This window comes from Rosa chinensis, chromosome 5, assembly GCF_002994745.2.
Source record: "Rosa chinensis cultivar Old Blush chromosome 5, RchiOBHm-V2, whole genome shotgun sequence".
In the NCBI taxonomy this organism is placed as follows: Eukaryota; Viridiplantae; Streptophyta; class Magnoliopsida; order Rosales; family Rosaceae; genus Rosa; species Rosa chinensis.
Window position 1 is genome coordinate 33,040,776 of NC_037092.1, and position 11,818 is coordinate 33,052,593.

At 37.5% G+C, this 11,818-nt stretch overlaps 2 protein-coding genes across 9 annotated transcripts; one reads left to right on the forward strand and one right to left on the reverse strand.

Annotated features, from left to right (window-relative positions):
* The first annotated feature begins 2,946 nt into the window (after positions 1 to 2,946).
* On the forward strand, positions 2,947 to 7,598 carry LOC121049482. Of its 7 annotated transcripts, none has more exons than XR_005800428.1 (3): positions 2,947 to 3,221; positions 5,031 to 5,132; positions 6,342 to 6,638. XR_005800428.1 is itself a non-coding variant. In XM_040506988.1 (3 exons), the coding sequence occupies exons 1-3, from the start codon at positions 3,022 to 3,024 to the stop codon at positions 7,592 to 7,594; spliced, it is 630 nt and encodes a 209-aa protein (XP_040362922.1). In that variant the 5' UTR covers positions 2,947 to 3,021; the 3' UTR covers positions 7,595 to 7,598. The 7 variants fall into 7 exon arrangements, 4 of the variants coding, with proteins under 4 accessions (XP_040362922.1, XP_040362923.1, XP_040362925.1 ...); XM_040506988.1 differs by lacking the exon at positions 5,031 to 5,132 and adding an exon at positions 7,257 to 7,598 and having other exon boundaries at positions 6,342 to 6,433; XM_040506989.1 differs by lacking the exon at positions 5,031 to 5,132 and adding an exon at positions 7,260 to 7,598 and having other exon boundaries at positions 6,342 to 6,433.
* A 400-nt stretch (positions 7,599 to 7,998) lies between these two features.
* On the reverse strand, positions 7,999 to 9,682 carry LOC112166878 (7-deoxyloganetin glucosyltransferase). Of its 2 annotated transcripts, none has more exons than XM_040506797.1 (2): positions 9,124 to 9,682; positions 7,999 to 8,923 (listed from the first exon to the last, which is right to left on the reverse strand). In XM_040506797.1, the coding sequence occupies exons 1-2, from the start codon at positions 9,626 to 9,628 to the stop codon at positions 8,094 to 8,096; spliced, it is 1,335 nt and encodes a 444-aa protein (XP_040362731.1). In that variant the 5' UTR covers positions 9,629 to 9,682; the 3' UTR covers positions 7,999 to 8,093. The 2 variants fall into 2 exon arrangements, with proteins under 2 accessions (XP_040362731.1, XP_024159566.1); XM_024303798.2 differs by having other exon boundaries at positions 7,999 to 9,028.
* Positions 9,683 to 11,818: the final 2,136 nt, after the last annotated feature.

Consider the following 11,818-nt stretch of genomic DNA (forward strand, 5'->3'; position numbering starts at 1 on the left):
GATTAAGATAAAAATGAATGATATGCATATTGAACCCATATTGGTCAGGGAGAACAAAATAAATTGTATTATGACCTAAATCTAAATCTATCCATTATATTTGCAAAAAGAAGGAAAAAAAATAGAGCTAGCAAATAAAAATAAATAAATAAATATTTAAATAATTAATCATGAGGTATAGAAAATAGAGAAACATTAAGTAAAAATGATTAATCTGTTTTTTTTTTTTGCACAGCTAAAAAAGAAAAAGTAAATAAAAAAATCACATAATAGTTCATTTTATTTTATTTTTATTAATTTTAAAACTCAATACCTTGTGTTTGATTTTTTTTTAATCGGATAAGAGATTTATGTTGTCTGATTAAGGAATTGAGATGTAATTAAGATTTATAGAGTAATTAAATCATTGAAATGACTAAGTTTTTTATTATAAAGATCTTAGTTTGTTTGTAAATTATATGAGTGAGGTTATTTGAGAAACTTTAGTGAGGTTTAATGAGTAAATTTAGTATTTGAAAATTTGATAGGAGGTGTAAAAAGCATAGAGGTCAAGTGAGTAAATTTAGAGGTTCCAATAGAAAAACTCTTTTTTTAAATGTTACTTTTTTTTCTTGAGAATAATCTCTTTATATTACTTTACAAAACCTCACTCTCCTACTACTCTCATCTCATCATCTAATCCTGCTACTGCACTCATCCAATCCTGCTACTGTACTCATACTTGTCCATTTCTGCTACTCGTGTTATGCTACTGCACTCATCATCGTCGACTAATCCTGCTACTGCACTCGTCATCGCCTAATCCTGCTACTGCACTCGTCATCTCCTAATCCTGCTACTGCCCTCGTACTCGTGTTCTGCTACTGCACTCGTAATTGCCTAAGACAGCCATCAGATTCTCACATATGTCATCTCTCATCTTTTTCGTGTGTAGCAAATCTCTAAAATTATATGTTCCCAGGGTGTTAGAAACTGTTCTGATGTATGACCAATAGTTAGGAACGATACTATTGGTTCAGGTACTGAAACTCATTTATTTCTATGCCAACCAGTATCAATAATATACATCACCGTCACCAATCAATTCATAATTCAATATTCCTGGGCTCACAAAATCCACGGACTTATCAAAAAGCATTAAAAGATGGCCAAATTACCTCTTACAATCTCGCATCTTATCAGTGATATCTTCTAGCTTCTGGCTTTGCCTATTCGAATCCTTGATCTTCTCCACCTTCTGAAACCCATTCCTACCACAAATCCAAACACACCACCATTAAACCTTCAAAAACTCTGCAATTAAACACAATCCGACCAAATCCAAAACTCGAAAATGCTTACGATTACACAAGGAAGACGTCGACGATCTGGCCGTCGATCTCTGCCAGCTCCTCGTTGATTGTAGATAACGGATCCATCTTCTTTATACAAAAACACTAATCCAATCTCACCAAAATCCTTCAGATCATCACAACCCTTAGATCCTCACACTCGCGAGATCTTCAACTCCTCGATCTAAGCAGCTCCGAAACCTCGAACTGGAACTCGAACAGATATCAGATCAAAGCAATGCAGGTTACGCCGGTGATGGAGGAGACCAAAAATGAAGGGTTTGATATGAGAAAGGATCTTTGGTGGTAATAATAATGATGAGAGAATAGAAGAGAGGCTCGTTGTGATTTACAGAGAAATCAATTTTGGATTTTTGTTTTTGTTTTTTAGAGGTTTGGGGTCAGTGGCATACACGTAAATATTTCATCAAACTGAGCATTTTGGTCATTTTTCATTAAAATTAGGAGTCAGACTTGCATCATTTGGCTTTTGGGCCTGGGCTTGGGCCTATATCCTTATTTGTATAAATCTTTTTAAAAGTGGGTTTTTTATGTTTACATCTTTGGTTATGTGCTACTATGTGATTTTCTTAAAAAACTTCTGCTTCCGATTTTGAGATACATTGGGCTTCTAACTTTCTAAGCTTCTTAGGCCTCGTTTGGTTCACAGAAGGGAAATCAATTCCTTTGTCTTTCCCGTGGGGAAGGGAAACTAAAGTTTCTGTCAGATTTCCTTTCCTATGTCTGGTAAAGCAGGGAAAGGATCCATGAAAGACCATTTGATTTCCCTTCCGATGTTTGGTTGGTGCAGGAAAGGAAAGTAAAAATATATCAATGTTTCAATAATACCCATCTATTTTAAAATAAAAACAACCTAGAATGAATTTTTAACACTACCAAGAGTACTAAAGCAATTAATACTAGGTATTATTGTCCAAAATTATTGCAATTAATGCTGGGAAATGGGATGAGAAACTCAATCCCATGAAGTTTAAATGGAATGAGTTTACCCCCAACTTTCCTCTATGTCAGGAAAGCATTTCTAGACTTTGTGGTTACCAAACAAAGAAAATAAATAATTTTCTTTTCTCAAGTCCTCAAATCCGTGAAACAAATGAGGTCTTAGGTCTTATTTTCGTGTAACTCCGTTTTGGCTTCATAATTGCTTTTATTAATTCCCCAACCATGGAAACTTCGAAAACATAAGCACACAACTTCTGTCTGTTCAACTTCCCACCTAAAGATTCTCTCTTTACAGATTTTTAGGAAGTAGTGAACCCCCCAAAAGCAAGAAGATGCGCTTCTGGTTTCACCGACTGGCGGGGGAGACCCATTTCACAAAAAAGCCTACTTTCTGAAACCCATTGTCCCTATTTCCTCCATTGATCATGAACCTCCTTTTAAGCTCCCTCAGTGCTCTTTTCGTTTTGACCCAAAACAGTGGCCTTTGGAGGTTGAATTCCACGGTTGGCGACAAGGTCAAGAAGATTGGAATTCTTGGGTTGATCGCTTGACGCCTCTTCACCAATCTACATGGAAAAGAGCTGGTATTTATGATGCAATCTTTAATTCTAAGTACCAAATAAGAAGAAAGACTGATTTGGTTTTCGGGTTTGTGGAGAAATGGTGTTCTGAGATCAATACCTTCATCTTTCCTTGGGGTGAAGCAACGATTACATTGGAGGATGTCATGGTTTTGGGAGGCTTTTCTGTTTCCGGGGACTCTATTTTCAGTCCACTTGAAAGCATTGAACTAAAGGAAGTGGAAGAGAGGTTGATTAAGGTGAGGAAAGAAGTTAAAAGAGAGAAGGCAAGCAAATGGCTGCAGAAGTTTGTGAACAGTGAGAGTGAATTGGAGCATGAAGCATTTCTTGCCTTCTGGTTGTCAAGGTATGTTTTTTTTCTATGCATTTCTTGCATAGAGTGACATTGTTTTTGCTGCGTTGCAACTTGCAAGAACAATGCCGTCAAAGCTGTGATGTGTAGTAGGCTCCTTTTTGTGTTCAATGAATAGTTGAACAATCTAAAGTTGCAACACTGGCATTAGGATCAATGCTACTGGAAATTGATGTAACTGTGATTTGATTAATGCATGGTAGGAGAAATTCATGATTGCCTAGTAGATAAATGCTACTAGAAATTCATACAACTGCGATTTGATTAATGCTACTAGATATTCATGTTGCCTTCTGGTTGTCAAAGTACTCATATGAAGGTAATGATTCCCTTGTTCTGCCAGGATTTCCTCCCAAATGTAGTATAATGGAAGCTGGAGGTTCAGTGGATGAAGACGGACTAACTTTATCAGAAATTTGGAAATATTGTAAGAAACAGAAAAATGTAAATACGAGAACACGTGGTCAGCATAAGAAGTTAGCAGGTCAAGTTCAAAGTCTGGCATCTTCAATTGGAGCAAGTTCTGTTGATACTATGAAGTCAGAGAGGTTGGAAGATAGAGGTCCGATAGACGAGGATGGACCAAGTTTATCAGAAACTTTTGAAAATTCTAAGAAACATAAAAATGGTGAAACTAGAATGTGTGGTGACAGTGAGAAATTATCAGGTCAAGGTCAAGATCTGGCATCTTCAATTGCAGAAAGTTCTGTTGACACTGTAAACTCAGAGAAATTGGTGACAGAGGACATGTTGAATAAAGTTTTGATTGGAAGATTCAAGGCCGAAAGGAACCTGAAAACTGTAATGAGGAGTAATGCAAGAAGTTCAGATAATGAGATGGCAAGCATTGTTGACAATGAATGTGCTAGCAGCAGCTCTCAAATTGAGAAACGGGTTTCAGTGCTTAAAGCTAGGGCCAGCAGGCTTGAGAGTATAGTTATCATGTTGAAAGAAAATTATCCTTGGACCAAGTTCTAGGGTAAAGCAAACGAAACAAAGCATCCTCTAATCTGGTATATCTAAAAACTTGTTATTTTTATTGCATGAGCTTCCTTGTATACTCTAATGTTCTGCTTTCCTTTTCCTTATATTTGCAAAGTTTTTCACAGAAGAACCTTTGATCCATATGATCTCGTGTTATATGCTACATGTGTGTTGTCTTTTTATTTTTCATTTTTATTAATCTTGCTTTATGAATGTGGCTTCTTATGAATGAGTAGGTGGAAATACAAACTCTATTTCTTTCTTATATGTGTGTGTGTGTTATATGTTATTGCAAATGAACTACTTTAACAGGAATGAAATGGTTAATGTGATAAATTTGAGTTGCTGATAATGACATTTATATGTTAGTCCTATTTTCAATAAGAGTGGTAAAGGTTTTTTATTTATTTTTATTCTTTTATTATAAGTAGTGCTATGATTATGCTCTTAGTACATTAACAAAAACTCACACTTGATGTGTCTAAAAGATATGATCCATCTTATCAGAAAGTCATTTACACTGTAAATAGTATATCCTTAATTTTTATTTATTTTTGTATTTATGAGAATATGGAAACTCATCCTTACATGTTATAGCTAATGATGAAACTTTGCGAGTATTTAAAGACACCTGAATTTATAAACTTTGTACTTGTTGCAGTCCTCTCATCATTACAATTCAACTGAACATGCATGTAATAAATCAGTATTGAAAGTAGCATGTCATAATTATTTACAACTTGTCATTGTAGTTCTCGCATACTTGTCGCAGTCCTCTCATAATTAACTTTCTAATGTTTTATTTTATGTGCTATGCAGGGAAATGGAAGGGAGAGTCAAACTCTGTCAAATCAGGAACTAGGTTATCTGTATATATTTTATGGATTGAAGCAGAATGCAGTTGGAATCTCTTGGTAAATGGTAACTATTTGTTGATCACAGCCTTGAACTAACAAATGCAAACTAACAATGTGTTCGCCGACAAAAATGTTTTTTTCTTAAATGGTCTCTTTTGTCCAGCAAACAATCACATGTAACATCTTTAACTCGATGCACACACATCTTTATGATGAAAACAGTATTCATGATTCCATTGATCTTGTAAGTTCAGAACAAAGCTATCAACCTGCATACTCCAAGAACTATGGACTGATCAAAAAGGATATATGGATACATAATTTCGTACGTACATTCATTTCTTCAGTCCCTTGGGATCACTCCTGATCCAAAAGAAAACTTTAGTTGTTGCTACTTGTTGCAGTGCTAGTGTTGAAGAAAGGTTCAGTTCTTATTGTTACAGTCAGACAACGGTAAGGCAAACCCTTGTAATGAAGCTCTGTCCTTTGATATTAGTGCTTGTTGCAGTGCCCCTTTTGCTCTTCCACATACATTTGATTTTAATTTTGGCAAGCAAAAAACCTCCGACCCTGCATTTTTCCGTTGACTGATTGTTGGTGTTACATACCCATAAACTGTTTCTCATTACAATTATTTTGGATGGTCCAAGACATAATATTTCAGTCATCTAAAGTTGCTGTTCTTGAGACTTGAAAGTTTTAGAAAAAGTTCCCTTTAGAAGTTCATTCTGTTACTTCTAGACTGCCAATGCCTTCTCTGCTTTCAGCTTAAATGAAGTGTTACCGTGGGTTGAAATCCATGATTTGGCCCTGTGAACATTATAAATATAACGATGGCTCGTTATTACAAAACATTCCCGACTGCATGCAAAGCTTGAGTTTTTAGGTAGTGTAGTAAAATAAATTAATAAAGGCATAGGAGCTCTTGACACAGAACCCTGTATACTGTAAAATGAATATAGTCTGAAGTTCCATTGAACAACAATGAAACCTAGTGAACTATGTCTGAGGTCATGCTAGCTGTTTATACTTACATTCCTCTTGTGAGTACAAATTCAAATGGTTGGCGGACAAAATCAGATCAACTCTTCACCACTTATGTTATTCCTCTAGTCACAGTATTTGCTAGCATACATATTAATATACCTGGTTTGGACTAGATCGTGCTTCCTTTTAGATTTAAATTCTCTTTTATTTCCTCCCATTCAACATGGTATTCACCTTCTCTTGAAAGTTTAACCAAGTTTTTATGCTGTGTTTTCCTTTGATACAGGGAAGGGGAGCCAAGAGTAGAACTCTGCAAGTTTGAGGAACTTTTGTCTTTTGTAGATGTTCCATTGCTTAGAAGGCAGCCAGAATCTCTTGGTAACTAGTCCTTTAAATTCACTTGAACCTAGGTGGATCTTGTACTTGCATTCTCACTGTAAACTTGCAAAGAATGTGGTTTTGTTATCGACCTAAGAATTTGGTTTTATCTTATTCTTTACTCTCTTTTTTTTGTCCATTGTCTCTAGTCTCCTATAAACAATCTCATCCGCTATGTGTACTCTTGCTGTACGTTCACTTCTGGCCATGAAAACATGACTATTAAGTCGGTTGATATTGAATTATAGCACAAAGCTACTAGCTTGCATGGTGTAATGGCATCTCAAATCCATACATGGGACACTATGGGTTTGATAAATTTATCACATTCATTTATGAGGAAAGTGCATTTTTCTATCTTTTCAAATTATAGCTTGTTGTCTTCAATATCAAAGGCAAATCAGAATATCTTACTGGTACATGCACAAAGAACCATTTCCAGAACAACTCTTGGCTTTGATATATCTGCCTTTGTTCTAGTTTCCTTTGTTTTTTTTTGGCTGTTGGATGTCACTTTTAGTATAGACGTGAACTTGTGATTATGTTTTTTTATGCTGTTTGATATTTCCAGATTCTTTACCCTGTAAATAAACACATAATTTTCCAAGGCCAGGTTTACTAGAATCACATGTCTCTTTCTCTAACCATTTTAAAACCATGATGCAGAAGCAGAACAAAACCTTACTATTTGATCAACTTTGGATTGAGGCTTTTAGTCTAATTGGATTGTTGTTGGAATCTTGACTCTTGAATGATATGATGAGTCCAGAAATAGAAGATAGAAGAAGTTACTTTTAAGTATTAATTTTTGGTTGATTTCAAGCAGCTAGCAGTCTCAAAGCAAAACAATGTTCAATGCTGCAAAACATGCATAAACAAAGTGGGAATTGCATGCCGGATGGAATTACCAAGTTATTGTTTAACACAACGTTACCAACTAATAACCTCAAGTCGCAGAGTCCAACATTTATACTATTACATCAACAAAGGACTGAATCAAAGAATATACCCATCAATCAAAGGGCAGCAATAAGACGATGGTTCAACAGGAGACCTCCTGCAGCATCCATCAAAAACTTGATCTTGATTTTGTTCAGGGTGGCTAGAGCCTCTTGCATACTTCCGGTGATTCTACACAAGAAGCAAGAGCATATCTCATAATGGTTGGTAAGTACTCTCTCTTGCTGACAAAAGCTCATCTTCTTGATGGATGTTGGTGGTTGCATCATCTGTGGAGTGCAAATAGGCATTTGTGAAGCTACTGTGCTTACACGATTTCCCTTTCTTGTGGCTAATGAGTTCAATCTTAGGGACTAGATAAAAGGACATTCTTCCATTTTTTGACCAACCAATCCTACCTCTGGGACCTCGGGCAACTCCATTATTGAAAGAACGTCGCTTTGTAGGCTCGTACAATTGAAAATATAATCATTAATATCTGACATGATGCGCAACCAAATCTTAAAGTTTGGTACGATATGTGAGTTTAGAACTTTATATCATTACTATTTTAACTTAAGGTTAAACAAAACCATGAACGATATATAACAAAACAAATGATAAAATTGAAATCAAGCTACAAAAGCTGTTATTGAGATATAGGAACAGGCCAATTACACCTTTTCAGTTGATTAAACAAACAAAACAACATGCAGCAGAACTAAGTGCCTTTTTTTAATAGGACTTGATTCACTAAATCCTTCAAGTTCTTTGATGAAGAACCATGTGGAGCAGTGGCTTCTTCTGCTAGTTTCTTCCACTCCAAGACTTTGTTTTTCATCTTCTTGCCCTTGTCTCCCTCCATTAACTCCTTGACAATCTTCTCCACATTGTCTCTCTTGACTTTGTTATTGATCTCCATGCCAATTCCCCATTCATTGCAAGTGTAGTAACTGTTTGTATGCTGGTCCGCAAAGAATGGCCAACACACCATCGGCACTCCAGCTGTAACACTCTCGATGCTTGAATTCCAACCACTGTGTGTTAGAAACCCTCCAACTGATGGATCGTTTAGGACTTGTTCTTGGGGGCACCAACTTGCTATTAAACCTCTGTCTTTGGTTTCAGCTTCAAACTCTGGTGGCAAGATTGCCGACTTTCCAATGACCAAGTCAGGCCTAATGACCCAGAAGAAGGGAAGCTTGGTATTTGCAAGTCCCCAACCAAACTCAAGCAGCTGTTCGGGTGTCAAAACCACAATGCTGCCAAAATTAACATAGACAATTGAGTTTTGTGCCTTGGAGTTTAGCCATTGGAGACAGTCTGTTTCTTCTTTCCAAAGACTGTATATAAGCTTTAAAGGGTCTTCTGGTATTTGATTGAGAAGCAATTGGAGAGGACCAATTGCATAAATGGGTGGAGAAATAGATGAGGAGAGAGCTTCCAAAACGTCTTTTTCCAAAGCATCAAATGTGTGAAGAACAACGGCTGAAGCTTTATTTGCTTTTTCAGTTGCTTCCATGGCAGTGTTGAACACGATGTCATTTGGATCTGTAGTTCGACAAAAGGATGGGAGATCCCTTAAATGCATATCTTTCTTTCCTGGAATCCATTCTATAACGTTGTCCAGAAACCCATTTGTCAAACAGGTCTCATCTACAGCACTCAAAAATTTTGTTACATGCTTACAATCAAACTACTACTTTATAACCATAAAATTTAAACAAATGCTTCAATAGTTGTTTTAGTACCTTTGAGTGGTACGAGTCCTTTCTCAAGCAAAGTTCGGAATTTCCTGAATCCCATGAAGCTGCAAGCAGAAACAGTGTAGAACAATACAATAGGGATTCCAAGTTCTTCTGAAGCCGTGGTGGTAAAGCAGGACAATAAACCATCCGAAACAATGCAGGTCACGGGACTACTAGTACTGTTGAGTTTTATCAGGAGGTCACGAAATGGAGCCAAAAGATGATTTCTGATGGATTCAGAAACCAAAGTGATCTCTTGGGTGGCATCTTCACCTGATTCTGGAATGCCATCCGGGATAGCTTCAAAGCGAAAATCAGGTAAGCCATTGAGGGAGTTGGGTCCTTGAGATTTAAGAAATCGCTTGTGGTTGAACTCTGTGTTGACAAAGGTTATGTGAAAGCCTCTGTGATGGAGGGCTCTGGCTAATTTAAGAATAGCCTTGATGTGGCTTTGATCCGGAGCTGGTATACAAACAGCATGAGGCTTGGTACGATTACTGAAAGCCATATTATATTGTTGTGTTTGCTAAGACTAGGCGGATATATCTTTGCCTTCAACAGATGCTGGTTACTTATAGAGTTATAGGGAAGGGTACTGGCTTTCTTTTGTTGTTATAGCAAGGGTGATAGTGACTTTGCTGCGCTGGACTGATTATCTTTCATGTGGAGGATTATAAATAAGACCCAACTGGATCTTCAGGGACGATTTGGAAATTATTTGCACATGTGCATTTATGTTTTGTGATGGTGAACTACAACTGCATATTCTGACGAGTAATTATTACAAGGCTTTAGCAGACATCTATCGGCTCCCCAAAGATCTTTAATAGACATCTATTGCCTCCTAATAGCCTAGTATTACGAGATAATAAAACGTTTTTTTTTTTGTCTTTTTTAATTTCCTTTTGTCCACAGTTTACAAATGAAAAAAAAAAAAAAAAAAATTGATGTGGGCACCCAGAAAATGCTCTGGGCACCTACACATCTTCTCCAACTGTGAGACATGAAGAGCTGGACCTATCTCGCCGGCGAGTCGAGTTGGGGCGGCTCCTCGACCCGGTTAGAGATTCAAGGGCCCACTTGTAAATGTCAGGCAACAGCCCCATCGTCGATTGCGCGCGGCAGTAGCAGTGACAATGCGGGGCAGGCGGTGTGTCGTCGAAGCGGAAACTGGACGAGTATGGCGGCCTATTGACGTTCTCTACCGACGAGGACGACGACATCATTTCTGACCTACTCCAAAACTTCTACTTTGCCGCAGAGGGTCCTAATCCATCCGGGTCACTCCTCCACCGGTTCATCAATGGTGACGACTTGTTCCTGAAACACCTGTTCAAGGTCATGAATCGGATCGTGAAAGGGTTGTGGATCATTGAGAAAACAGCGCGTGTTTACTCCGGCGGTGTTTGAATATCAGAACTTAGTGAGAGAGAGAGAGAGAGAGAGAGAGAGAGAGAGAGAGAGAGAGAGAGAGATGCATGAGTGTAGTGGTTGTAATTCTTTAATTTGGTTAAGGGTAAAATGGTAAAATGATTATTTATTATTAAATTGTCTATATGGGAACAAAAATCTGTTGTTGGGCACACTTTTGCTTATTTTGGTGGTTTGAGTCAAACTCTTTATGCATCAGTAGTGATAGATATGTCAAACAAAACAAGAGAGTAAAAGTAAGCAAAGGCTCCAGGTGGTCGAGTTGATAAAAGCTTCTAGGTCTGGAACCCTTATACCCGAGTTTGAATCCCATTGACGCTTATTGGAGTTAAATCTAAATATATTCTTGGTGGCCAGGGGGGAGGAAGCGTTCTGACATGATCCTCCTGCATGGATTAGTCTTTGGGCCTAGGAAGCCTTTAAGAAGCCGTGTGATCTCGATAAAAAAAAAAATAAATAAAAAAAAAGGTAAGCAAATGCAACGTCACGAAGTGATAGATATGTCTTTAGGGAAAAATTCACAAATGGTCACTAAGTTATGACCTGTTGGACACTTCACTCACTGACTTTTCAAAAATATCACTTAACACACATAGTTTAATATCTGTCTTTCACATAACTCATTTTCGTCTAACGACATCTATTGTGTTGTTAAAAATTAGTATGGAGAGGGTCATTTTCGTCAAATTACATATAAATATTTGAATAATAAATATTAAAATTAAAAAATAATTTTTTTGAAAAAAGTTGTTAGTGTTTAAGGATATCTCTATTTGTTTTTTGCCCAAACTATAGGTTACTTGACCTAGTGGTAATACAGTCTAATTAGAAGAATCTAGAGATTATCTTTCCTAGTATGATTCAGACTCTATGCATTGTAATCCTCTATATAAATAGGCCCCTATTATCAATGAGAACACATCAAATTTCTCTCAGTTTCTGATTCCCTAAAACACGTTATCAGCACGAAGCGCTAACCCTGACCCCTATTATTCGTAGCCTTCAAATCACAGAAACCTCCGCCGCCCACCTTGAAGCTCTCACCTCCAGAAGCCTAGAACCGGCGGCGCTGTCCCTAAAACTGGCCGGAAGATACCCGAACAGGCCCTCGGAAATACCGATATCCTCTCTGCCTGGTTCGAAGCCTTCCTCCCTGCCTACTGCTACCAAACTCCACCACCAGCTTAAGCCTGACCCCAGATCACCGGAGCCGAAAAATCACCACCGGAACCGGCCTAGAACCACACGAACCGGCCTCCCGAAGTAA

Bases quoted from the DNA above. Each gene is read 5' to 3' on its own strand.
- LOC121049482 (XM_040506988.1), top strand. From the start codon at position 3,022: ATGGTTTTGGGAGGCTTTTCTGTTTCCGGGGACTCTATTTTCAGTCCA. The intron at 3,222-6,341 runs GTATGTTTTTTT...CCTTTGATACAG, and splicing joins CTTGCCTTCTGGTTGTCAAG to GGAAGGGGAGCCAAGAGTAG. The intron at 6,434-7,256 runs GTAACTAGTCCT...GTTGATTTCAAG, and splicing joins AAGGCAGCCAGAATCTCTTG to CAGCTAGCAGTCTCAAAGCA.
- LOC112166878 (XM_024303798.2), bottom strand. From the start codon at position 9,628: ATGGCTTTCAGTAATCGTACCAAGCCTCATGCTGTTTGTATACCAGCT. The intron at 9,029-9,123 runs GTACTAAAACAA...TGAGTGCTGTAG, and splicing joins AGGACTCGTACCACTCAAAG to ATGAGACCTGTTTGACAAAT.